Raw genomic sequence first — 27,718 nt, 5'->3', positions numbered from 1 at the left:
TGGCTGCAGTGCGGGGAGGCAGTTGATGATGGTATGCACAGTGGCTGCAGTGCAGGGAGGCAGTTGATGATGGTACACACAGTGGCTGCAGTGCAGGGAGGCAGTTGATGATGGTACACACAGTGGCTGCAGTGCAGGGAGGCAGTTGATGATGGTGTGCACAGTGGCTGCAGTGCGGGGTGGCAGTTGATGATGGTACACACAGTGGCTGCAGTGCAGGGAGGCAGTTGATGATGTTATGCACAGTGGCTGCAGTGCAGGGAGGCAGTTGATGATGTTACACACAGTGGCTGCAGTGCAGGGAGGCAGTTGATGATGTTATGCACAGTGGCTGCAGTGCAGGGAGGCAGTTGATGATGGTACACACAGTGGCTGCAGTGCAGGGAGGCAGTTGATGATGGTACACACAGTGGCTGCAGTGCGGGGAGGCAGTTGATGATGTTACACACAGTGGCTGCAGTGCAGGGAGGCAGTTGATGATGGTACACACAGTGGCTGCAGTGCGGGGAGGCAGTTGATGATGGTGTGCACAGTGGCTGCAGTGCGGGGAGGCAGTTGATGATGGTATGCACAGTGGCTGCAGTGCGGGGAGGCAGTTGATGATGGTGTGCACAGTGGCTGCAGTGCGGGGAGGCAGTTGATGATGGTATGCACAGTGGCTGCAGTGCGGGGAGGCAGTTGATGATGGTATGCACAGTGGCTGCAGTGCGGGGAGGCAGTTGATGATGGTGTGCACAGTGGCTGCAGTGCGGGGAGGCAGTTGATGATGGTGTGCACAGTGGCTGCAGTGCGGGGAGGCAGTTGATGATGGTACACACAGTGGCTGCAGTGCGGGGAGGCAGTTGATGATGGTGTGCACAGTGGCTGCAGTGCGGGGAGGCAGTTGATGATGGTGTGCACAGTGGCTGCAGTGCGGGGAGGCAGTTGATGATGTTATGCACAGTGGCTGCAGTGCGGGGAGGCAGTTGATGATGGTGTGCACACTGGCTGCAGTGCGGGGAGGCAGTTGATGATGGTGTGCACAGTGGCTGCAGTGCGGGGAGGCAGTTGATGATGGTACACACAGTGGCTGCAGTGCGGGGAGGCAGTTGATGATGGTGTGCACAGTGGCTGCAGTGCGGGGAGGCAGTTGATGATGGTGTGCACAGTGGCTGCAGTGCGGGGAGGCAGTTGATGATGTTATGCACAGTGGCTGCAGTGCGGGGAGGCAGTTGATGATGGTATGCACAGTGGCTGCAGTGCAGGGAGGCAGTTGATGATGGTACACACAGTGGCTGCAGTGCAGGGAGGCAGTTGATGATGGTGTGCAAGTGGCTGCAGTGCGGGGAGGCAGTTGATGATGGTACACACAGTGGCTGCAGTGCAGGGAGGCAGTTGATGATGGTGTGCACAGTGGCTGCAGTGCGGGGAGGCAGTTGATGATGGTGTGCACAGTGGCTGCAGTGCGGGGAGGCAGTTGATGATGGTACACACAGTGGCTGCAGTGCGGGGAGGCAGTTGATGATGGTGTGCACAGTGGCTGCAGTGCGGGGTGGCAATTGATGATGGTGTGCACAGTGGCTGCAGTGCGGGGAGGCAGTTGATGATGTTATGCACAGTGGCTGCAGTGCGGGGAGGCAGTTGATGATGATACAGACAGTGGCTGCAGTGCGGGGAGGCAGTTGATGATGATACAGACAGTGGCTGCAGTGCGAGGAGGCAGTTGATGATGGAAACAGGCTGCAAACATTCCTGTCATTTGAATCCCAATCTTAAATGTTCCTACCAGGTAGGTGGGGTTAAAATGTGGATTTCTGTTATTCAAGTATGAAAAGATAATGATAAGTTATGAAGCATCAAATTATCTAAGTTAAACCAGAATACCTTGTGAAAAGAAATATTTGAAATCATCTCCCCGGGCGCTGTTCTCAGGTTGTGACAGTTTGATGGAACTGGTTTTTCCTGTTTTGCTAAATTGTGAACATCGCGTCTACAAAAATAAAACGTTGTGTTCTCAGACTATGTCAACGTGCTTGAAGTGGTTATTCAGATGTTATTTTATAGCATATCATGTTTGCAAAGAAAAACCTGTGGTATCACTACAGCATGAAATTATTAGCAGCTTTGTTCTTTCAAAAGACACAGAATCACAAACCAAATAGCAAGGAAAATATAACAGGTCCCCTATGATTGAAATTGATAAAAACTGCAGAAAGCTGCAAAGCAAAGGAACTTAGGGGTACTTGTGCCACAGAAAGCTAGTACACAAATGCAGCAGGTAATCAGGAAGGCTCATGGAATGTTGGCTCTCATTACAAGGGGGTTGGAGTATTAAAGTAGGTGAGTCTTACTGCAACTGTACAAGGTACTAGTGAGGCCACATCTGGAGTACTATAAGCAGTTTGGTCCCCCTATTTAAGGAAATTTTCATTGGAGGTAGTTCAGAGAAGGTTCACTAGAGGGATTGTCTTAATAGCAAAAGCTAAACAGGTTAGGACTCTACTCACTGGAGTTTAGAAGAATGAGAAGTGATCTCATTGATATATATGTAGGATTCTTAATGGGCTTGACAGAGTAAATGCTGAGAGAATGCTGTTTCGTCTCATCAAAGAATCTGGGAACAGAGGAATAGTTTCAGAATAGAGGGAAGCAATTTAGAACATAGAACATAGGAAAATACAGCGCAGTACAGGCCCTTTGGCCCTCGATGTTGCGCTGTTCCAAGCCCACCTAACCTACACTAGCCCACTATCCTCCATATGCCTATCCAATGCCCGTTTAAATGCTCATAAAGAGGGAGAGTCCACCACTGCTACTGGCAGGGCTTTCCATGAACTCACGACTCGCTGAATAAAGAATCTACCCCTAACATCTGTCCTATACCTACCACTCCTTAATTTAAAGCTATGCCCCCTCGTAATAGCTGACTCCATACGTGGAAAAAGGTTCTCATGGTCAATCCTATCTAAACCCCTAATCATCTTGTACACCTCTATCAAGTCACCCCTAAACCTTCTTTTCTCCAATGAAAACAGCCCCAAGTGCCTCAGCCTTTCCTCATACAATCTTCCTACCATACCACGCAACATCCTGGTAAACCTCCTCTGCACCTGTTCCAGTGCCTCCACATCCTTCCTATAGTATGGCGACCAAAACTGCACACAATACTCCAGATGCGGCCGCACCAGAGTCTTATACAACTGCAACATGACCTCAGGACTCCGGAACTCAATTCCTCTACCAATAAAAGCCAGTACGCCATAAGCCTTCTTCACCGCACTATTTACCTGGGTGGCAACTTTCAGAGATCTGTGTACATGGACACCAAGATCCCTCTGCTCATCCACACTACCAAGTATCCGACCATTAGCCCAGTACCCCATCTTCTTGTTACTCTTACCAAAGTGAATCACCTCACACTTACCTACATTGAACTCCATTTGCCACCTTTCTGCCCAGCTCTTCAGGTTATCTATATCCCGCTGTAACCTGACACATCCTTCCTAACTATCAACAACTCCACCGACTTTCGTATCATCCGCAAACTTGCTCACCCAACCTTCTAGCACCATCTCCAGGTCATTTATACAAATGACAAACAGCAATGGTCCCAAAACAGATCCTTGCGGAACACCGCTAGTAACTGCACTCCAAGATGAACCTTTACCATCAACTACTACTCTCTGTCTTCTTCCATCCAGCCAATTCCTAACCCAAACCTCCAACTCACCCTCAATGCCATACCTCCGTATTTTTTGCAGTAGCCTACCATGGGGCACCTTATCAAACGCCTTACTAAAATCCATATACACCACATCTACTGCTTTACCCCCGTCTACCTCCTTAGTCACCTTCTCAAAGAATTCAATAAGGTTTGTGAGGCACGACCTGCCCTTCACAAAGCCATGCTGACTATCCTTGATCACATTATTCCTATCCAGATGTTCATAAATCCTATCCCTTACAATTCTCTCTAAGACTTTGCCCACAACAGAAGTGAGACTCACCGGCCTATAGTTACTAGGGTTATCCCTACTCCCCTTCTTGAACAAGGGAACCACATTTGCTATCCTCCAGTCTTCTGGCACTATTCCTGTAGACAACGAGGACATAAAAATCAAGGCCAATGGCTCTGCAATCTCCTCCCTTGCTTCCCAGAGAATCCTAGGATAAATGCCATCAGGCCCAGGGGACTTATCTATTTTCACCCTTTCCAGAATTTCCAACACCTCTTCCCTACATACCTCAAAGCCGTCCATTCTAATTAATTGTGACTCAGTATTCACAACGGCAACAATGTCCTGTTCCTGAGTGAATACTGACGAAAAGTATTCATTCAGTGTCTCCCCAATCTCTTCAGCCTTCACATGCAACTTCCCAGTACTATCGTTGACTGGACCTATTCCTACCCTAGTCATTCTTTTATTCCTGTAGAAAGCCTATTCCTACCCTAGTCATTCTTTTATTCCTGTATACCTATAGAAAGCCTTTGGGTTTTCCCTAATCCTACCAACTAAGGACTTTTCATATTCCCTCCTTGCTGCTCTTAGCTCTCTCTTCAGATCCTTCCTGGCTACCTTATAACTCTCAATCGCCCCAATTGAACCTTCACGCCTCATCTTTACATAGGCCGCCCTCTTCCCTTTAACAAGGAATTCCAATTCCTTGTTAAACCACGGCTCCTTCACACGACCCTTTCTTCCCTGCCTGACAGGTACATACTTATCAAGGACACTCAATAGTTGCTCCTTGAACAAGCTCCACATATCAATTGCGCCCTTCCCTTGAAGCCTACTTTTCCAAGCCACGCATCCTAAGTCGTGCCTCACCGCATCATAATTTCCCTGCCCCCAGCTATAACTCTTACCCTGCAGTGCACACTTATCCCTCTCCATCACTAGAGTAAAAGTTACTGAATTGTGGTCACTGTCCCCAAAGTGCTCACCTACCTCCAATTCTAACACCTGGCCTGGTTCGTTATCCAGTATGCCTCACCTCTTGTTGGCCTGTCTACATATTGTGTCAGGAAACCCTCCTGCACACATTGGACAAACACCGACCCATCTAACGAACTCGAGCTATAGCTTTCCCAGTCAATATCTGGAAAGTTAAAGTCCCCCATAACAACCACCCTATTACTTTCACTCTTCTCCTGAATCATCCTCGCATTTACGACTGAGATAAGGAGGAATTTCTTCTTTAAGAGGGTTGAGAGTCTTTGGAATTCTTTGTCACAGAGAGCTGTAGGGGAACAGTCCTTGAGTGCATTTAAGACTAAGATAGATAGATTCTCGATTATTCAGGCAATCAAGGGTCATGGGGACAACACAGGAAAGTGGATGTGAGGAATATCATAGATAGATGCATGGAATCATACAGCACAAAACAGACCCTTCGGTCCATCTGATCCACACTGACCAAGTTTCACAACTAAACTAGTCCCGCTTGCTAGCATTTGGCCTATTTCCCTCTAAACATTCTCTATTTATGTAGCTGTCCAAATACCTTTTAAATGTTGTAACTGTACCTGCACTTACTGCTTCTTCTGGCAGTTCATTCCACTCATGAACCACTTTCTTCCTCCTCCCACCTTAAGCCACAGTCCAACTGAATGATAGGGCAGACCCGAAAGGCCAAAAAGCCTGGCCCTGTCCTTATTTCTTATGGTCTTCTCTTCCAGTTGTGGCCTCCTTCTGCTCTTCTCTCTGATCAGATTTCCATTTTAATCTTTCAGCTTATTCACCCCCACTGCTTTCTACTTCTCTAAATACTGTCACAGCTACTTTGCCTTCCTCAGCGATTGTCTCTGGCTCCACCAGTTCTGAGGAAGAGTTATATCAGATTTGAAATATTAACTCTATTTCTTTCTCCACAAATGGTGCCAGCCCTGTTGGGTTTCTCCAACACTTTCTATTTGTACTTTAAGTTTCCAGCATCCACATTATTTTTCTTTTAGTCAAAGCAAAACCAGAATAGGTGCTGGGCATAAAATCCCTTAGAAAGAGGGATTATTCAATCCTAAAGTTAATAAAGAACAAAAGCAACAAGACAGACAGCAAGGAAACTGCAGTTGGGAAGCGTAGCGTGGATAGAATATGAGAATCTAGTGGTGAGGAGGGAAGCAGGTGGAGTGATGTGTTCAATTGTGCAAACTGTACCAGATGCACAGATGTGGTTACCAGGGTAACGTTTCAATTTACTTCAAGTTATTTATATTCCCTAGTGAGCTGATCAGTTTCTGTGGTTATGAAAGAAAGCAGCATTAACTAGCAGGTAGTGAGCAGCTTCTCGCACTGCCTTTTGATGGTAATTCAAACCGTTCAACCATGATGTTGACATGGCAACAACTGCTTCACAGCAGCACCGGAGAGTCAGGCATAAACTGTATACTGAAAACCAGGTGAAATGTTGAGCCAACTATGTCATTAAGGAAGAGACAACATATAAGATACCTTGTAATTTAAAAAAAAATGACTTGTGATTTTATTCATCAGAGTTAGTGGGAATTTTAACTCAATCTTAACTCCCAAATATTTCGGTGTTAGAAATCTCACTCTTGATTTGTTGCTGGCAAAACTTGAAGTGTTTCCCAAACAACAGATTCTATAGGTCACCCCCTATAGTACCAACAGCTGGGCCTGTGTATGAGGAGAAAGTAATACTAATTTTCCTTCTAATTGTCTCCTCTCAGATTCTGGAGCAGTACCCAGCCTTTGCTGAGTTATATTGTTTAATTAAAATACCACTGAGCTTTACAACACATGCCCATTACAGAAGTGATGTGCAATCCGCAGATACAGGACAGTACCAGTCTCTGTTGACATTGGGAATTAGAAGAACCATAAGCATAGGTGAACACAGGTGCCTACCTCTCGTTGCTCACTGCAGATCTTACACAGCCACAGCGTCTGAGGACGTTTGGATGCTTCAATCCCACACTTGGTGCAGACATTCTGGAAGTGAAAGAGATCAATGATTGCCTCAGTTGTCAAAACGTCAGGCAGAAAGCTCCTCGACCTATGCTCATAACTGACAATAGGGAGAGCTGTTTCAAAGCCAGACCTAGTGGGGAGGGAATAAAGACAGCCCTTGTTTGCGGTTGGGAGAGGGGTTGGGCAGCTGCTGGCTCATGGTTATCCCTTGGTCCAGCATGATCAGGTAGTACACCAGATAAAGTAGATCTGGTCCATTCCATCATTTGAATGAACTGATTTAGCCTGGTGCAGCAGAATGTGTCAATGCAGTCAAGCTCAGTGTACATGCTGGAAGCAAGAAGTCTGAAACTCTCTCAAACTGATTTGTATACCTGGTCAAACCAGCAACACCCATTCCCTATCATCCTGTTCGAATCATAGAAATGTACAGCACAGAAAGAGGTCACCGTGCATCATGTCTGCCTTGAGTAAAAATGAGTCACCCGGCCTAATGTCACTTTCCAGCTACTAGTCCCCAGCTTTGACAGGTTAGGGTAGTTGAGGTGCATAGCTTTTAAATGAACTGAGGGTTTCTGCCTCAGCCTCCCTTCCAGGGAGCCTGAGAAGATTCCAATTCAGAGTGAAAGTCATCACAGGCTGCTCCCTCATCAGAGAGAGAGAGAGAGAGAGAGAGAGATGACTGGCCTTGAATTTAACTTGAGGGCCATCACACCTCAAGTGAGGTTCAGAAAGTGGGGTCTTCACAGTGACTAAAACTGGTACAGGAATTGTGACATTGGCATCACCCAACATTGCAACTGACCTCCAAGAATAATACAGGAATGCCATTCAATTAAATACGTAGTCAGCGATCATCCCAACAGAGCAAAGGGCAGGTCCCTTAGGAAGGTGATTGAGGGAGATGGCTATTCTAATTTTTCCCCCTAGGCTATACAATGAGATGCAGTCAAACTACTGAGAGATTTCCTTTCTTTGGTTTGTCATTTTTAGCACTGGTAACAAATTGGCATGCACTCCTGTGATACTTCATCAGAGTTGTGAACTAGTTTAGTGAATGCTAAAGCACTGCAGTTATGAATTTAATGCGAAACATTAGCCAATCATCTAAAAATAGACCTCAGTGGAAACTGAACTAACATTTATCTACCAATCAAACACAGATGATATTGGAAATAGGAGGATTCATGTGGTGTTCCTCTGGGGTAGACGGTCCAGGTTTAACTGCCAGCTGCTATGCAGGTGTGTCACAACAGGATGATTAAAACAAAATATAGGAAATAGGAACTAGAGTCAGGAATTCTCTGTGATCTAGACTGCACCTCTACTTGATGCCATTACACCAACACATACAGCTGTCAGGAGCTTTGTGTTCCTTGCAGCCTCTTTCCCAATATCTCTCCTCTCCTCCTCTGGGTGGGTGACACAGATTGCTGCTGAAGAGAAATTCAACAAACAGCGATTAATCCCAACTGTCAATGCTTCTTGCACTGAGGTTTAATATTGCAGGCAGAGATGGAAGCAGGTCTGCTGCAGCAGGTGTACGTGCTGCTCCTCACACTAATTAGCTGGAAGGAAACATTTTCTAAAAGGTAGAATTTATTCCAGAAGCTGCAAGTATTCAGACTGTGAATTTAGTCATTCATAACCAGAGGGGGATCTAGGTCCTGCTAGTAAAACAGCAGTCATAGAGCTCATTTAAAGTGCTGACTTGAGAACTGGGGTGGAGGAGCTGAGCTAGAAGCAACAGCAGTACCAAAGAACACCTAACTTTATTCAGATAAGACAAACTTTATTGTTTTATTTTTCCCAACGAGCTTGTTCAGAGATCTTATGACACAGCTCTGGAGCAGGTGGGACTTGAATCCAGGCCTCTTAGCTCAGAGGTAGGGACACTACCACTGCTCCAGAAGCACTATAGTATATGTGCTTCAGTAAAAACCCATTAATATCATTCACCTGCATATGATTAGATATATAATTAACAATCCTGCTTTTCTGTTTCCTGCTGAACCTGTAGCACCAACTCCACATTGTGCATCAATTACCTTCTTACAGTCTTCACACACTACAGCGTGTGACCCCAGCAGCCCCAGTTGCTCCCCACACAAGATGCAGCGAGATAGGCCATCACCCAAAACGTTCTTTCGCATGTTGTCCAAACGATCCACAAGACGCCTGAGTGGAAAATAAAAACAAACAGGGAGATAAATCATAGTGTTCAGTTTCTCACAAAGTGGTTTGGGTTGAAATTTCATTATTTAGATCTAATGGATCAATGAAAATAAATGAATCATTTCATCTTTAACTTTGAAATATGGATTAATGCTCGCTGACAAATTTTGAATTAGTGCCTAATGCTGGATTTTTTCAATGGAAAGACAGAATCTATAACAATTACTGATTACTTAAATTTATTGATAAAATAAAACAATAATTAACTTAATAATTTATTTAAATATAACAGTTAAGAATCAAACAAATTAATTAACTGTGTAAGTATTAAGAAATATTTACTCTGGCTAGGTACCAATCCTTTATTTGTGAAGAACTTACAAGTAACCATTATATGAGGATGAATGAACAATTACAAGCTGCCTGCTCGGTCAGGTTATTCCCTGTGAATGAATTTTAAATATCTGGTGAGGGTGTTAACCCTTGATTCTTTTGTCAGATGTTTCTGGACCTACTGTGTATTTCACATAATTATAATACATTACAGCATGAGGGAGACCATTTAGTCTGCCATGCTGCTGCTTTGAATGAAGAGTTTTGCCTCTCATTTCCAGTATTGATTGTTGAATGGTCACTGTTATGAACAGAAGTCAATGTCCAGTGTGATGAGCCCCCACGATCTCTCCACCAAATATATCAGACTCACCGAATTCGCTCCTGCTCCATCTCTTCCATCTTCTCTGCACGGGCAATCACCCTGTTGATAATTTCCTTTTCCTCTTCAGTCAGCTCCTCATTTTTTCGCTGCTTCTCTGTTTTGTTGGTGTGGACTGACCAGCCGGTCCCGAGTCTGTCATGGGTTTTCAGACAGCATTTAAAGGCACATCGACAAGCACATACTGAAAATTTCTGACTTCAAAAAGCTGAACAATTACTTCCCCCAACACTGACTAGCACACTCCCAGCTGGATAGAGGGAATGATTCTTCCACCAGCTAAATATACAGGGCATGATCGATTCTCACTCCATACCTATACAAGGATCGCACCTAAAGAGATGCTATCTGTTGGAAACACTTCCCTTTCCTCCTATCTAATCTGAACAACACTGGCTTCTCCTGCCTATAGTTCATTAGATGCCAAGTGCTCTTTGGATCTGATGCAAGTAGCTATTCTGCTATCTATGTGATTCTTCTCACTCAGACTGTTCCCCCATTTGAGGAGAAACATCATAGCCAAACCAAAACGTGACTCCAGTTCCAATCCAACATTGATGACCCTTTCCTCTCAAGTGGTCTAGCAAGCCATTCAGTTCTAAAAGGTTGCTAAAATACAAGAGTTAGAACATAAGAACAAGGAGCAGGAGTAGGCTATCTGGCCCTTTGAGCCTGCTCCACCATTCAATAAGATCATGGCTGATCTTTTCATGGCCTAAGCTCCACTTACCCACCCACTCACCATATCCCTTAAATCCTTTAATTTTCAAAACAAACTACTTTAACTTTAAAAGCGTTTACTGAAGTAGCATCAACTACTTCCCTGGGCAAGGAATTCCATAGGCGAAAGTGAGGACTGCAAATGCTGGCGATTAGAGTCTGGATTAGAGTGGTGCTGGAAAAGCACAGCAGATCGGGCAGCATCCAAGGAGCAGGAAAATCAACGTTTCGGTCAGGAGCCCTTCATCAGAAATGAGGGATTCCATAGATTAACAACACTTTGGGTGAAGAAGTTCCTTCTCAATTCAAGCCTAAATCTGCTCCCTCATATCTTGGGGCTATGCCCTCTTGTTCTTGCTTCACCTACCTGTGAAACATCCTCTCCACTTCCATTTTTATCGATTCCCTTCATAATTTAATATGTTTCTATAAGACTCTCCCCCTCATTCTTCTGAATTCCAATGAATATAATCCCAATCTACTCAATCTCTCCTCATAAGCCAAACCCATCAACTCCAGAATCAACCTAGTGAACCTCCTCTGCACTGCCTCTAGTGCGAGGACATCCTTTTTCAAGTTAGGAGACCAGAACTACACACAGACCTCCAGGTGTGAGTGTGGTCCTGGAAAAGCACATCAGGTCAGGCAGCATCCAAGCAGCAGGAGAATCGATGTTTCAGGCTGAGCCCTTCATCAGGAATGAGGCTTGCGGACTGGGGGGGACTGAGAGACAAATGGGAGGGGGGTGGGGTTGGGGGATAGGTAGCTGAGAATTCGATAGGTAGGTGAAGGTGAGGGTGAAGGTGGTAGGTTGGAGAGGATGATGGAGTAGCTAGATGGGAAAGGTGATGGACAGGTCAGGAGGGCAGTGGAGGATTGGGACTGGGATAATTTGGGAGGAGAGGAAATGAAGGAACTGGTGAAATCCACCTTGATCCTGTGTGGTTGCAGGGTCCCAAGGGGGAAGATGAGGCATTCTTCCTCCAGGCGTCAGGTGTTTGGGTTTGGTGATGGAGGAAGCCCGGGGCCTGCATGTCCTTTGTGGAGCAGGAGGGGGAGTTGAAGTGGTCAGTCACAGGACAGTAGCGTTGGTGGGTGCGGGTGTCCCAGCCACTTCCCCCCACCATCACCTCTGAACCCCATCCAACGCCTCCGCCCGCCCCCGATTCCACTCCCCAACCCCCGTCCAACATCCCCCACCCCCCAAAACAGCCTCCCACCCCCTACCCAACATCCCCCCGCCCTCCCTCCACCCCCGTCCAGCATTGCCCCCACCCCGTCTCCGAACAGTGTGCGCACACACACACATTTTTACTGCAACTTTTTGACAGGTTCCACTTCTGCCCTGCACAACACAATGTTGGTCAGATTATCTGGGGAAATTGGTGGGGGGGGGGGGTTTGGTGGTTGAGGGTGAACCCCCCTGTAGAGTCTCAGGGAAAGTGTGGACAGAGAGAGGGCGGAAGATCAGTCATTTGGAGACGGTGCCTGTTTAATCACAGTAAACAAAAGATGCGATCACTGTTGGAAACACGTCTTTGATATAACCTCGAGATCTCCTTTAGATAATCCGATTTTTGGATAATTGGTATTCGGATAATCGAGGTTCCTCTGTATACATTTTTTGAGCACTTTGAAAAATTTCTTTGAAAGTCCACCACAGCTCGTCAACTGTCCCACCATAAAATCTTTGTTTCCAGTCTACTTTAGATAGATCCTCCCTCATTCTATTGTAGTCTCCCTTGTTGAAGCACAGAACCCTGGTATTGGATTTTACCTTCGCACTCTCCATCTGTATTCTAAATTCATCCAGACTGTGATCGCTCCTTCCAAGAGGATCCCTAACTATGAGGTCATTAATTATTCCTGTCTCATGACACAGGACCAGATCCAGGACAGCTTGTTCTCTCATCAGTTCCATTATATGCTGTTCAAGAAAATTATCACAGATACACTCAACAAACCCCTCCTCAAAGCTACCCTGACAAGCTGATTTGACCAAAGGAACAGTTCTAGAGTCTACATTATGATTAATACAAACACTATTTTGAAGACCATTTCCTTATGTACTCTGGGATGGAGATTATCATGCCCTGGGGATTTGTCAGCTTTGAATCCCATCAATTTCCCCAACACCATTTCCCTAATATTACTGATTTCCTTCAGTTCCTCACTCTCACTAGACTGTGTTGTCCAACATTTTTAGAAAGTTATTTATGTCCTCATTTGTAAAGATAGAAGAAAAGTATATATTTAATTGGTCTGCCATCTCTTTGTTCCTGTTATAACTTGCCTGTTTCTGACTGTAAGAGCCCTACATTTGTCTTCACTTTGTTCTTTCTACAAACCTATCGAAGCTTTTACAGTCAGTTTGTCTGTTCTCTGCAAGCTTACTCTCATACTCCAGTTTCTGTTTCTTAATTAATTCCTTTGGCCTCCTTTCTAAACTGTTTCCAATTCTCAGGCCTGCTGCTTTTTCTGGCCAGTTTGTATGTCCCTAAATTCCCTTGTGAGCTACAGTGGGCCAGGTTTCGTGTTTTACTTTTCCACCATCTAGAAATGAACAAATGTTTGAATTCATCAATGTATTCCTTTAATGTTTGCCATTGCCTATCTACAGTCATCCCTAATGATGATGCTAAATACTCACTGAAACATTTACTTTTAAATCCGTTTGATATTCTTTTCATTTGGTTTGAAATCAGTGTATTTTTAGAATTCTATCACTGGGATCTCAGGAAAGTTTTATGAAGATATTAGACATCACACTACAGGCAAGGTGTGAGGCAACAGGGTTGGTTAGCTTGGAAAGCTGATCTGTGATGCAGAGTGGTGTGGACAGTGAAGGCTCCATTCCTGCATTGGCTGACATTATATGATTGAAGCTGCATTCAAGGAGGTATTTTATAAAGTGATTGTATATAAGATATATCACCCACTATAAGTGTATGTTCCAATTCACTAAGGTCTGATGCTCCAATGAAGTACTGACAGAATATTACACTGTTGGAGATGTCATCTTTTAGCTGAGACATTAAAGTGAGGCTTTTGGTGGATGTAAAAGATCTCACAGCTCTTCTTCAAAGAAGAGTTATCCCTGATATCCTGGCCAAAATTTATCTTTCAAGTAATATTAAAGAAATAATTACCTGGTTTTATCACATTACTGTTCATGGGAAATTGGCTGTTGTAATTACATTTCTGAAATATGTAATTGGCTGTAAAAGAGTGGAATATTCTGCAATCATGAAAGATCCGAGCTAAATGCAGGTCTTTTTTTCTCGTATTTGTGTCTGTAATCAATGCCTTTTGTGAGAATGGGATAAGTTGCTGAGCAATGGCTAATAACAAAGTAGATGTTCCATATTTCACAACTTGCACATAAGTGCCATCCTTTCACAATAGGACACAATTGTCCTACTGCAATTCCTTTATTTCAAGTATTTTGAACAGAAGCTTATGCGATCACTATGAATTGACCAATCAAACTGTACACCCTGCTCTGCAATTCAATACAACATCTCAACACCATACTCCCATGCTCTACCCGTTCCCCTTGATGCCAGTAGTGACTGGAACTTTATCTGTTACTCTCTTAAATATATTCAGTGACTTGGCAGAGAATTCCCCAGGTTCAATTTCTTTTAAATTTGACAGTTTCTCGGTTTGAACATACAACCTAGGCTCATACTCCAATGCAGTGCTAATGGAATGATGTAGTATTGGAGGCCAGTAGTTTAGCAAGCCTATGCCAACTCTTTGGTAGCGTCACCCATTCGGGCCCAGAGGCTTTATTTTGTCATATCTCTCCCTGTAAGTGGAGTCATTATTTAGATGAAAAGTTAAGCTGAGCTGTTTTTTCAGTCTGTTCCTTTTTGAGAAGTTTGATTGATTTTTGTGCAAATTTATTCTGACTCTTCAATGACTGTTTTGCTGTCAGCACATTACTTGCGCAGCATTGTTGATGAATCCTTTCATCCTTTCCTCCAACTTTGATTAATGTCTCAGCCTGGCTTGCTGCCAACTTTGCTTCAGTTGCCACCAGTGTCAGACTCGTTAAAACTCATTTGCAGTCATTAAGATTCATTATTTACATAATTGCATTTTACGTCTTATTGTTCATAGCATAGCGACATGCAGCAGTGGAGAAAACTTATCTCCCGAGAGAGCCAGGATATGATGCGTTTGACAATTATGTTTCTTTTCATTATCTGCACGGCCATTTCTCCTGCTTGTTTCTTTATTGGGATAGGTGGAGAGCATCCTCCAACACCTCAACAGCTGACTATTCCTCATGTTCTGTGTCAAGCTGTTCAACCGTGTGAGAGAACAAAACCCTATCTCACAAAGTTTCACACAGGAACCCTCTCTAATCACGGGTTCACTCCTTTGGGATTAGAATCAGAGTTCTGGCAGTACCCCTTCCTTTATCAGAAGCTAAAGCCAATGTTTGAGCTTTGACCGCTGGAGCAACTTAGGTCAGCTATTCAATCATACAGAAAATATTGAACCAAGTCTCAGTCTTATTTTGAATCAAAATAGACAACATTTAACAGTGTCAATACACAGTGATGCTATCCTGCCTCCCCTACTGACAAAGACCCAAGGGATCTGTTTCGGTGTGTGACCACCTCTGTCATTAAACAGGACACAGTTCCTTAATTGTAGATCTTTAAATGAGCTGCATGAACAGTGGTATACAAGCAGACTTCGTGTTGGCTGACTAGAGTTTGGGATCCAAGCATTTGTGGGCCTGCAACTCAGACTCAATAATACATGGCATCTCGTTATCAATCGCAATGTATTTCATGGGAGCGACACAGAGTAGAAGAACCAGAGAGAGAGAAGGAGTGAGAGAATGTGAAGCTTATCCCTGCCATCTAGCTAAGTAGTCAGAGGGTAGGCATGAAGTCCATCCACAACCTTGTTGGCCACCACACAGCAGTTTAACACAGAAAATAGCATTAATTTCTTTAGTTTCTTTCTACACCTTTCTTGGGAGGATGCCTATCCTTTAGAGTTAAAAATCACACAACACCAGCTTATAAACCTGATGAAGGAGCAGCACTCCAAAAGCTTGTACTTTCAAATAAACTGTTGTACTAAAACCTGGTGTTGTGTGATTTTTAACTTTGTTCACCCAGTCCAAAACTGGCACCTCCATATCATAGAAAGCGACTGGTTAAACAGAATGATTCTGCAGTCTCACAGCGCCACCAGGAGCCACAGCTGCTACTGCAGACAGTCCGCAAAGCTGAGGAACCCAGTCTGACTGGCAGATTAAGAGTCGGGGGTCAAGGCGAGAGGGTATGATGAGTGCAGATGAGGGGATAAATGGGAAGAGTCAGGTCCAAGAGGACTGGGGTGGTGTGGGGAGGTGGGGGGGGGGAATAAAGTGTTGTGGGGTGGATTCACCTTTGCAGGCCATGCCTCAGGTGAATCCAGGAACCCCTAAAGAGAGCATTTAAACCCCATCTTCATTGCCCAATATTAGTCTGTGTGATTAAAACTGCCAGATTTATGACATGGATTAGAGCTCCCCTCCGACCATCCCTCTACCAGTGTACTGTACCAATGGAGGGAGGATGAGGCCATTTAATTGGTCATTTAAGGTAGGCCATGTGACAACTCCCTTGCACACCGTAAAATACTGACAGGTTATGATGATGCATGGAGAGAGGACACCAGGAAGGTCACTTGTTGGATTAGATATGCCCATTCAGCAGGAAAGCATAAACTCCAACCAATGAAAGAGTCTTATGCACTGGAAAAGAGAGAAAATGAGGAAGAGACAGAGGGACAGAGAATGAGAGAAAGAAAGAGAGAGAGTGAGAGACGTTAAAAGGGCAAAGCACAGAGAACAGATGAGTACTGGAGAAAGGTAAGAATGGAAAGTAATTCAGAATTTTCAGGAACTGTCCGATCAGGAATGTTACCCTACGGAAACATTCCATTCATCTGCCAAAGAAATGAAATGCTGACATCATCACATGCAGCACCAAGGTCTGATTCCAGGTCTGTGAAGGGGGCCAATTAGTATTCTACTCCTGTAGCTCTGGCTCTGTGATGCTAGTTCTCTCACATTAAAAAATAAACAGACCTCTCTGTCTGCGGAGAATTTATTGCAATTTCTCTATTATTAAAATCTATTACAATCTTACTGTGAGGAGGAGAGAACTACTATGTGCCCCCTGAACGAAGGGTCATAAATTATTACATTTCCAAATTGCAGAAAGGAAGAATTTACAAGATAACTGCAATGCTGCATAAATCATGATATTATCTCCAGCAAGACAGTGATGAGGAATGAAGTGACTGAGCCTCTGATATAACTAGTAAGGATATGCTTTACATACAACGATGCTCTTTTCATCACTTCCCCCAATTACACTCCAAATGTAATTTCTTCCCTACCTGAACACGCTGCTAAAGCAGAACTCCAGTATCATTGATACCAAGAGCCACCTACTCACCCTTATATTTCAACCATTGCTATTCATCATGTAACTCACTACCTGAATTTGGTGGGGAGTGCATGGTATCCAAACCATATTGAGTTTGCCCCCACACACTCATTCAACAAGAGGTCAGCAGACATCTGTTAGAAACCTGGATGATTCTTTCTGAAACAGCACAGGTTAATAGAGAAATACATTTGTACATAGTGTAATAGCTGGCTTGCAATCATTGGGGGACCTCTACCTCTGCTGTCAATGCTTCCACTTTACCACATAGCAGCCATCAACACAAGACATGATGTCAGCTGACATTGTGTAGATTTTCAGAGAACCAGCTACCACAAAAATAAGAACAAGGAAGAATTAAAACAACCATCTGCAACTTTGAAGCACTAGGTGAGTCAGAATGGCTTTGAATTATCCACTCCCTGTTGCTGTGGAAATGAAAGAAGATATGAGCCATAATTAGAACTTGTTTCAGTCTCAGTGGCAAAACTAGGAAAAATTACAGAATGAAATAAAAAGACTGAGTAAATAAGAGTTGCAATAACTGAATCCCGTGAGTTTGGACAACTGGAAGATGATTTCATTAAAAACTCAACATCATAGATCAGTTTAGCATAATCAGGACTAATGGTGATAAGTGGTTTGTGACTTTTGGAACGATGTTTCAGAAGGACAGCATCAAGTGAATGTGAAGTGTCAGATAGACACTAATGCTTTATGCAATATCATAAGCAAGGATCTGTGCAAAATCACTCAAGGTGGTATCCCAGAAGTTAAGCCATTGAATGTACGATCTAGGCTATATAATGAAATGATGCTCACCCAAGAGGACAAATTAACTTGAGAGCCCAACCAGCCCATACTTGTAAACCCTGCTTGCAAAACATCAGATGCAATTCTGCAGTTGGTCATTTGCTAAAGAATGCTAAGTATCGAAGAAATACACTGACAGTCAGTAGGAGATTGTAAAGCAAACCTGTAATGTGGCTCAATTGAATGTACTGGAAGCTTTATAAATAAATAGATAAAGAACGTGTACAGTCTTCTTTGCTATAACACGTTTCTTCAATGTGAATTGGCTTTAACGCGATTGAAGAATTTAGACTGTTATTTGTAGAACGTGAACCTTCCATAGCTGTATAGGCTATAACACGATTCTGGCCCCACTAGCTTACATGGTGCGACTATTGTGTAATTTTCCTTTCATGCAAGATTGTACAAAGAACAGAACTTTTGGGTTATATCAGAACTGTACATATACCTGCTTCAACGCACAAAAAGGATGTCAACCACTTGCTGATTCAGTCACTTGCTGAGTTATTATTCAGGAAAATGTTTACAATCAGAGTCAATCATCCTGGTTTAAGATCAAAGCAAAGCCTGGCAGTTAACTATCAGTCATCATTAACTGATGCATTATCCATGTCATCGCCTCTATCAATCTGATTCCACTTGTCAACTAACCTACACTGACAATATGTTGTATCTGGGGGACAGTGAATGAGAGACAACCAATCAGCACTCTTCTCTCAAACAGTTTAAATGTTGGTTTTCCCCTTAGTATCATATTTTGCAGATTGTCCTGATGAGTGCAAGGTGGAAATTTTGACCAAATGTGTCTTTTCCCAGCAAGATACAAATTATTCTCTTTGATGCTTTTCTGGCTGTAAATACATTCCGGGCAGATGACGGGAGAATTGCACAAAAGGGACAAAAATCAGAGGCAAAATTTAGGAGGACTGCTCCAACAAAGACCAACATCAGCCAGGCTTCCAAAATACTACAAATGCTATTTCTTTGTCAAGACTCAGGTATGATAAAACTGAGGAATACAGTTAGATACATTCTCATTTAAATAAAGTAATCTATTTGTATAGGGTAGCTTGTCATATTCTTTATGCTAGTAAGTGAATATAAGTTGTTCTGATTGCACTAAATGTGATGTAGTGATTTTGGTGCCATGGGGTGTATTACCCTGGGCTGGAGGTTAGTGCATAGGCGACCTGGCACCATTCCACCTCCAGAAATGAGATGATCTTTGGAAAGCCTTCCTGCCCTGATGTCAATTGAAGATGTACCACCCACTAAGGTCATCAACCCGTCAGCAGACTCGCCAGGCAGGGGGCACAACAAGGAGAGAGTGAGGATTGCAGATGCTGGAGCTCAGAGTTGAGAGTGTAGTCTTGGAAAAGCACAGCAGGTCAGGCAGCATCCGAAGAGCAGGAGAATCAACGTTTTGGGCATAAGCCCTTCTCAGGAATCATAAGCCCTGGTCAGGAGCTAATAGACAAGTAGTGGTTATAGGGGATTCTTTAATTAGGGGGACAGATAGTATCCTTTGCAAGCCGGATCGGGAGTCTCGCATGGTGTGTTGCCTGGGTGCCAGGGTGCGAGACATCTCCGATCGTCTTGAAAGGATATTGGAGCGGGAGGGGGAGGATCCAGTTGTTGTGGTCCACGTTGGTACCAACAACATAGGCAAGACTAGGGTGGAGGACCTGTTTGGGCATTATGAAGCACTAGGCAGGAAATTGAAGCACAGGTCCTCAAGGGTCATAATCTCCGGATTACTGCCCGAGCCACGTGCCAATTGGCATAGGGACAAGAAAATTAGGCAAGTAAACACGTGGCTAAGGGATTGGTGTGGGAAAGAGGGATTCCACTTCATGGGGCATTGGCATCAGTTTTGGAACAGGGGGGATCTGTACCGTTGGGACGGTCTCCACCTGAACCGATCAGGTACCAATGTTCTAGCGAAGAGGATAAATAGGGTGGTCAGTAGGACTTTAAACTTCTGAGTTGGGGGGAAGGGAAAGTGAAAGCAACAGGGAGTATGGAGGTAAATGGCAAGATTAGCAGCAGGATAGAATGTTTCCAGGCGGATTTAAAATTGAGGCAGACTGAGAATGCAGTAAAAAGCAAGGATAACTTAGGACATATGACTTCCAACATCTCTAATGATAAGGAAGTTAGCATTAAGGCACTTTACCTGAATGCTCGTAGCATACATAACAAAGCCGATGAACTAATGGCACAGATAATAGTGAATGATTATGATGTAGTAGGCATCACAGAGACTTGGTTACAGGGGGGTCAGGACTGGCAGTTAAACCTCCATGGTTTTTCAACTTATCGAAAAGACAGAGAGGTGGGCAGAGGGGGTGGGGTTGCCTTGTTAGTTAAGAACAAAATTAAATCTATGGTATTGAATGACATAGCGTCGGATGATGTGGAGTCTGTGTGGGTGGAATTGAGGAACCACAAAGGCAAAAAAAACATAATTGGAGTTGTGTATAGACCTCCTAACAGTGGTCAGGACCAGGGACGCAACATGTACCGGGAAATAGAGAAGGCATGTCAGAAAGGCAAGGTTACATTGATCATGGGAGACTTCAATATGCAGGTGGACTGGGTAAATAATGTTGTTAGTGGATCTAAAGAAAGGGAATTCATGGAATGCTTACAGGATGGCTTTTTGGAACAGCTTGTCATGGAGCCCACAAGAGAGCAGGCTATTCTGGACCTAGTGCTTTGCAATGAACCAGACTCTATAAAAGATCTTAAAGTAAGGGAACCCTTAGGAAGTAGCGACCATAATATGATAGAGTTCAGTCTGGAGTTTGAAAGGGAGAAGGCAAAATCGGATGTAATGGTGTTACAGTTGAATAAAGGTAATTATGAGGGCATGAGAGAGGAACTGACTGAAATAGACTGGAAGCAGAGGCTAACCGGGAAGACAGTAGAGCAAAAATGGCAGGAGTTTGTAGGTATAATTGAGGACACTGTACAGAGGTTCATTCCCAAGAAAAGAAAGATTAACCGGGGAGGGATTAGACAACCTTGGCTGACAAAGGAAGTCAGGAAATGTATTAAAGAAAAAGAGAGATCCTATAAAGTGGCTAAGAACAGTGGGAAATCAGAAGATTGGGAGGGATACAAAAGCAAACAGAGGATAACAAAGAGTGTAATAAGAAAGGAGAGGATCAAATATGAAGGTAGGCTAGCCAGTAATATTAGAAATAATAGTAAAAGTTTCTTTCAGTACATAAGAAACAAACGACAGGCAAAAGTAGACATTGGGCCACTTCAAACTGATGCAGGAAGCCTAGTGATGGGAGATAAGGAAATAGCAGGAGAACTTAACAAGTACTTTGCGTCAGTCTTCACAGTGGAAGACATGAGTAATATCCCAAAAATTAAAGGGTGTCACGGGGCTGAGTTGAGTATGGTTGCCATTACGAAAGAGATAGTGCTAGAAAAGTTAAAAAGTCTTAAAATTGATAAATCTCCTGGCCCCGATGGGATACACCCTAGAGTTCTGAGAGAGGTGGCTGAGGAAATAGCAGAGGCATTGGTTGAGATCTTTCAAGAGTCACTGGAGTCAGGAAAGGTCCCGGATGATTGGAAGATGGCTGTAGTAACCCCTTGTTCAAGAAAGGATCAAGGCAAAAGATGGAAAATTATAGGCCAATCAGCTTAACCTCGGTTGTTGGTAAAATTCTAGAATCCATCATTAAGGATGAGGTTTCTAAATTCTTGGAAGAGCAGAGTCTGATTAGAACAAGTCAACATGGATTTAGTAAAGGGAGGTCATGCCTGACAAACCTGTTGGAATTTTTTGAAGAGGTAACAAGTAGGTTAGACCAGGGAAACCCAGTGGATGTGGTCTATCTAGACTTTCAAAAGGCCTTTGATAAGGTGCCACACGGGAGGCTGCTGAGCAAGGTGAGGGCCCATGGTGTTCGAGGTGAGCTGCTGGGATGGATTGAGGATTGGCTGTCTAACAGAAGGCAGAGAGTTGGGATAAAAGGTTCTTTTTCAGAATGGCAGCCGGTGACGAGCGGTGTCCCGCAGGGTTCGGTGCTGGGGCCACAGCTGTTCGCATTATATATTAACGATTTGGATGAGGGAACCGGGGGCATTCTAGCGAAGTTTGCCGATGATACGAAGTTAGGTGGACAGGCAGGTAGTACTGAGGAAGTGGGGAGGCTGCAGAAGGATCTTGACAGGTTGGGAGAGTGGTCCAGGAAATGGCTGATGGAATTTAACGTGAGCAAGTGCGAGGTCTTGCACTTTGGCAAAAAGAATAAAAGCATAGACTACTTTCTAAATGGTGAGAAAATTAATAAAGCCAAAGCACAAAGGGATCTGGGAGTGCTAGTCCAGGATTCTCTAAAGGTAAACATGCAGGTTGAGTCCGTGATTAAGAAAGCGAATGCAATGTTGTCTCTTATCTCAAGAGGGTTGGAATATAAAAGCAGAGATGTACTACTAAGACTTTATAAAGCTCTGGTTAGGCCCCATTTGGAGTACTGTGTCCAGTTTTGGTCCCCACACCTCAGGAAGGACATACTGGCACTGGAACGTGTCCAGCGGAGATTCACACGGATGATCCCTGGAATGACAGGTCTAACATATGAGGAACAGCTGAGGATACTGGGATTGTATTCGTTGGAGTTTAGAAGATTAAGGGGAGACTTAATAGAGACGTACAAAATAATACATGGCTTGGAAAAGGTGGATGCTAGGAAATTGTTTCAGTTAAACGAGGAGACTAGGACCCGTGGACACAGCCTTAGAATTAGAGGGGGTCATTTCAGAACAGAAATGCGGAGGCATTTCTTCAGCCAGAGAGTGGTGGGCCTGTGGAATTCATTGCCACGGAGTGCAGTGGAAGCCGGGACGCTAAATGTCTTCAAGGCCGAGATTGATAGATTCTTGTTGTCTCGAGGAATTAAGGGCTACGGGGAGAACGCTGGTAAGTGGAGCTGAAATGCGCATCAGCCATGATTGAATGGCGGAGTGGACTTGGTGGGCCGAATGGCCTTACTTCCACTCCTATGTCTTATGGTCTTATGGTCTTATGGTCTTATGATTCCTGAGAAGGGCTTATGCCCCCAAAACGTCGATTCGCCTGCTCCTCGGATGCTGCCTGACCTGCTCTGCTTTTCCAGCACTACACTCTCGACAGGGGGTTCAACAAATAAAACCCTGGCACATTGCCTCCAGGCTCTCAGGGGATCCCTTGCCAAAGCTGCCAACCAGCCAACCCCCTTCATCCACTCGCCTCAGGATCTCCCTCTCACCTCAGCCTGTATCCCACTTCGATCCGAAGCCTGATGCCACAGTGATGCTGCAGAGTACATTGTGATTGGCTAGCATGCCCTCTGGGTCCATGATCCAAAGGCAAGATGCCATCCATTGATCTGTCTTGATGCACCTTCGCAAAAAGACGAAACATGGTAATCTTCCAGGATCCACAGATGGCAGCTAAAGAGCCCAGTGGCCTCTATTAAATCCAGCCCAATGAGCTGATCATTACTGCTTTACAGTGAAATGAAAGTACTCATTGATTCATAATCAGGCTTCGCATTATTCTGTTTCTTCAATCAATCTTTGGAACAATTACAGTGAAAGACATGAAGATCTGCTTCAGGTCACAAGGGGGGACTAGTGTTACATCTGCAACTTATACCGGAGTACAGGGAGATACAGGGCAGTGCAAATTACCTCAGTAAGATTGCTCAGATCATACACAGCAGTAACTGAAGCTATTGGTCTGCAAACTTGAATGCCTTCCTCTTTTTGCTTTTGAATCTTTTCCATTCTTCTTAGTCTAGGTATCTCTTGCTTTCCATAATTCACGAAGCTTTTGTGGGTAAAGGGCTTGCCATCTTTGCAGGGTACACTTTGCCTGTCAAGGGCATCACGAGTGAAGATAGTACCTTCCCTTCTTTTCTACCTGTCTTTGCTTCAAAGCCTAACTGTCCCCTGGCAACCAGTTTCCATTGGCAGTCCTTCAGATGGGCTGTGCACTTCAAGACAATAAAAATGACAAATAGTTCAAATTTCAAAAACATGATGAAATACATCATTGTCATTTTCTTACGATCGTCAGAAATGTAGGAATTTACTCGGCTGGCAGTCACTGAATGTTTACTAGACAATGCTCCAGTTGAATTCTGTGATAATTAAATACTTCCTAAAGCTTTATAAATGTAGATAATTGTCAATAAAATTCAAAAGAAGCTATCAGTCACAGTACTCAACAAATTACATAGAAGGTCATTTTTGCACTGTATAACTTGAATCCTATTTCAAGCTGTTAGCTGAAGAGTAAATGTATAATTATGCTCACAACATCTATTGAATTCCAATAGGATCAGGATTCTGTCCTATGTATTGTGACCTGACTTACAGAAGCCATTATCAGGATTTAAACCATGCAGAGCCCACAATGGAATAAACCCGGTTTTATCAACTTCAATTGTACAAACACCTAAATAATCAAAACCCTTTCTGTCAACACCTGATATGAAACTCCTGATTCATGTTATAATCCAAAATCCTGATCCAGGAATAAAATATTTCCAGATTATGGTTACATTAGATTCCCTACAGTGCAGAAACAGGCCCTTCGGCCCACCAAATCCTCTGAAGAGTAATCTACCCAGACCCATTCCCCTACTCCCTACTAATGCACCTATCACTATGGGCAATTTACCATGGCCAAATCATCTGACCTGCACATCTTTGGCTTGTGGGAGGAAACCGGAGCACCCGGAGGAAACCCACGCAGACACGGGGAGAATGTGCAAACGCCACTCAGACAGTTGCCCGAGGCTGGAATCAAACCTGGGTCCCTGGCGCTGCGAGGCAGCAGTGCTAACCACTGAGCCAGCGTGCCACCCTATTATCTAGAAATTAATACTCAATATCGTAACTATAACCAATTGGCTGCCTGTTAGTGATACAGTTTCACATAAATTATGTGTGGGTAAACTATAGGTTTTAGTTCTGCATTTGCTGTTGACTTTGTTTTGGTTAAATCATTGAATGAATTACTTAATGAACTGTGCTAGACATATTGGTAAATATTGGCTTATAACCACTGGTCATATTTTCAACCTGGTCTGAGCATACAATTCCTTGGCAAAGCAGGTTACACAGGGTGCAGCTTTTTCCAGGCACTTTTTTTGGTAGAGTTCCATATCGGGTGTGAGGTTGGTGGACTGGATGATTTCCATTGATGTTTCTCAAAATTTAGTAGTTCATCCAACTCTGTTCAAGGCCAGACTTAACTTGACCTATCATTGCCATGTCTTTAAATTTTATTTCTAAGCTACTTTCCACACCCAACGCTAGTGTATTCCTCATTTATTTCACTTAAAACTATGATACTGAGCTGACTTCAGGTAACTGGGGTTATGGTCCAGACCAAACTCCCTCAAAATATATTAAGGAGTTAGCGTAGACCCTAACTTTTATCTTATTTAAAGGCAAGTGTAAGGTACTGCATTTCAGATTTGATTCAATTGGTCAAACTACTCAACTTTAAGCAAAATGTTCTTTATTCTTACACCATAGTTAAAATACAAACAAATAAAAATTGGCACAACTTTAACTCTATCCAAATACCTAACAAAACAATATTTTTTTAACTACTACTCATCAACTGTTCCAATCTGGCAGCATCCCATAAACATACCCTTGGCAAAGGCAAACACACTAAAACTGATTTCCCTCACTTGCTATCTCCAATCGAGGAGAACGAACACCGACAGAATGAATTGAGCAGCAGAGTCAGAACTCAAGCTTTTTCAGCAGTACACAGAGGGCTCGAGCCAGTAGCTTCAACTCCAAAACCCCAACTTCAACAACCAAAAGCAAAACTAAAACCCTGGGTTTGTGTGATCCTGTCTCCACCTACTCATGCTTTTCTTGTCGCATTTTTAAAAACTCAAAGTGATTTACTCTGCTTTTCATGGAGCAGACACCTCAGCACCAGGTTTACAGCGTGTCCCTTTAAGAGAAGCAGGACAGACCAATCTCTCTTAAAGACACACATCATCACACTGGGGCTAAACAGCAGATTTCCATTTGAATCTTGCTAAAATTTGGTAGCTTCTTTTGCCAGAGGTAGACACTTAAGATTTCAGTCTTTTTCTGCAAAGATCTACAACTTGTTCAAAACCTCACTGACCTAAACAGCAGTAGCTACATGTTGACAACTGCTCTTTAGAAAGTTTAGGTATTAATTTCTATAAAGTGTTGAGCCTCTCAAAATATCAGGTTCCCTGTTCATGAAAAGGGAGTAGGATAAACCAAGTAATTAACAGTCAGTCACCCTAATGATGGTGTTGGTGGCAATATTTGGAAAAGCTAATCCAGAAAAGAATTTAATTAGTACTTGCATAATTATGTACTAATAAATGAAAGTCAGCACAGAATTGCTAAAAAGCAAGTTGTTTTGAATAGCTTAATTGAGTTTTTTAATGGATTAACAGAAAGGGTTCAAAAGAGTTGTGTGGTTGTAGAAATGTATATTGCCTTTGCATTCTTAATGCCCTGTTTTTGCACATCTGGGAATTGTAACAGTTTTGAGTTTGCAGTACACTGATGTGGCAGCTCCCTTCCTGTAGAACTCAGGTTTCCATACTACTTCCTAAAAAAGTTGTATCCTCCATATGGATCTTCATCATTCCGCCAGCTCTCTTTTTGCCATAAATTCTGCAAGCCACAGTGGACAAAAAGTTAGAAGGACATTCAGATTAATTACAGTGCCTTGTAGTTGATTTATTTTTTGGCAAATTAAGGGGTTATGGATGGCTTTTAATTAGGACCCGGGGATGGAAGACATCAATAGACAATAATTTCTTTGGGGAGTTTCTTTCATGTATTTATTATTGACTTTTCCTCATTGAATGGTTTCAGTGATGGATCCCACAGGCATTCTTTCCACCTGATCCCTGTCATGTCGTCTCCCACGCAGACGATCAGCTGTGAAAATAAACACTGCTATTTCCACAGCGATTGCATTGCAAAACTCTACGATATTCATAAATGTTATGAATCTACAATGACATAATGTGAACTGCAGCAAGATGTTTGTGTTTGTAGTCATTCCTTCTGCTACATTTTTGCACCAGTGAGGCTTTTATTTTAATATAAAACAAGATAAACTTCTCCATCCATTTCACATACTCTCCACAAAGCATACCACCCTAGCCACTTGTTTCCAATTTTCCATCAATACCACTCTACGGCTGATTTCTGTAGAAAGGCAATTCTGTAGTTGATATTTCAGTACATACTACTGCCTTTGTTACTATTTCAACCCACTGCCTATTCTTCATTCAGTGTGCTCGACAGTTTTGATTGCCTCTGCTCTGCACTTGTTAAGTACAAAAAAAACCTCACTATTCTATTGCCTTTTCTATTTCTATTTTCTATTTCTGTAAAATAGCTTTAACTTGGTTCTTTGGAGACAAAAAGAATTGAAAATTCATTTATTTCATTTTTGGCCCACAAATGTTTCCAATTATTGATGATGAATGAGTTTTAGAGGGTTTAGATGACATCAACAGTAAATGTTGGGTGGATTCCAGACGCATTGGAACAGGCGATTAAATTACATTCACCCTCTCCATGAAATGTAGTTTTGATGTAGTCTTACTAATGTGAAAACAGTGTGAGGCACCAATCCAGCCAAAATCGCACTGGTTACCAGCAGCTATTGGGCACTGTGATAATATCACTATGAAATAATCCTACCATTGGTGGGAAAATACATCACTAGAATTATTTTGCAGAAACATAGTTCTACATTTTCTTTTTTTCTCAAAAAGATTACACGCCATGTTTTCATAGATTTTACTAGCCCACCAACTGAAACGGCAAGTTGCCGTATTGTTTTACAGTGGGTGAACTGGGAACATGCCATTCACAATGAC

At 43.3% G+C, this 27,718-nt stretch overlaps 1 protein-coding gene across 3 annotated transcripts in view; it reads right to left on the bottom strand.

Annotated features, from left to right (window-relative positions):
* Positions 1–27,718, bottom strand: part of LOC122562579 (rabphilin-3A-like) — a 311,952-nt gene that overhangs the window by 93,335 nt on the left and 190,899 nt on the right. For all 3 annotated transcript variants that reach the window (XM_087999953.1, XM_043715536.2, XM_087999954.1), the window contains exons 3-5: positions 9,793–9,936; positions 8,960–9,089; positions 6,849–6,932 (exon numbers count right to left, since the gene is read on the bottom strand). In XM_087999953.1, the coding sequence (XP_087856079.1) occupies positions 6,849–6,932; positions 8,960–9,089; positions 9,793–9,936 (358 nt within the window). The remainder of the gene's footprint in view (positions 1–6,848; positions 6,933–8,959; positions 9,090–9,792; positions 9,937–27,718) is intronic.

This window comes from Chiloscyllium plagiosum, unplaced genomic scaffold (assembly GCF_037043375.1).
Source record: "Chiloscyllium plagiosum isolate Xiang-an unplaced genomic scaffold, Cpla_swu_hap1 HiC_scaffold_24, whole genome shotgun sequence".
NCBI classification, from domain to species: Eukaryota; Metazoa; Chordata; class Chondrichthyes; order Orectolobiformes; family Hemiscylliidae; genus Chiloscyllium; species Chiloscyllium plagiosum.
The sequence above is the reverse complement of the archived record's forward strand: the minus strand, read 5'-3'. Positions and strand labels throughout refer to the sequence as shown.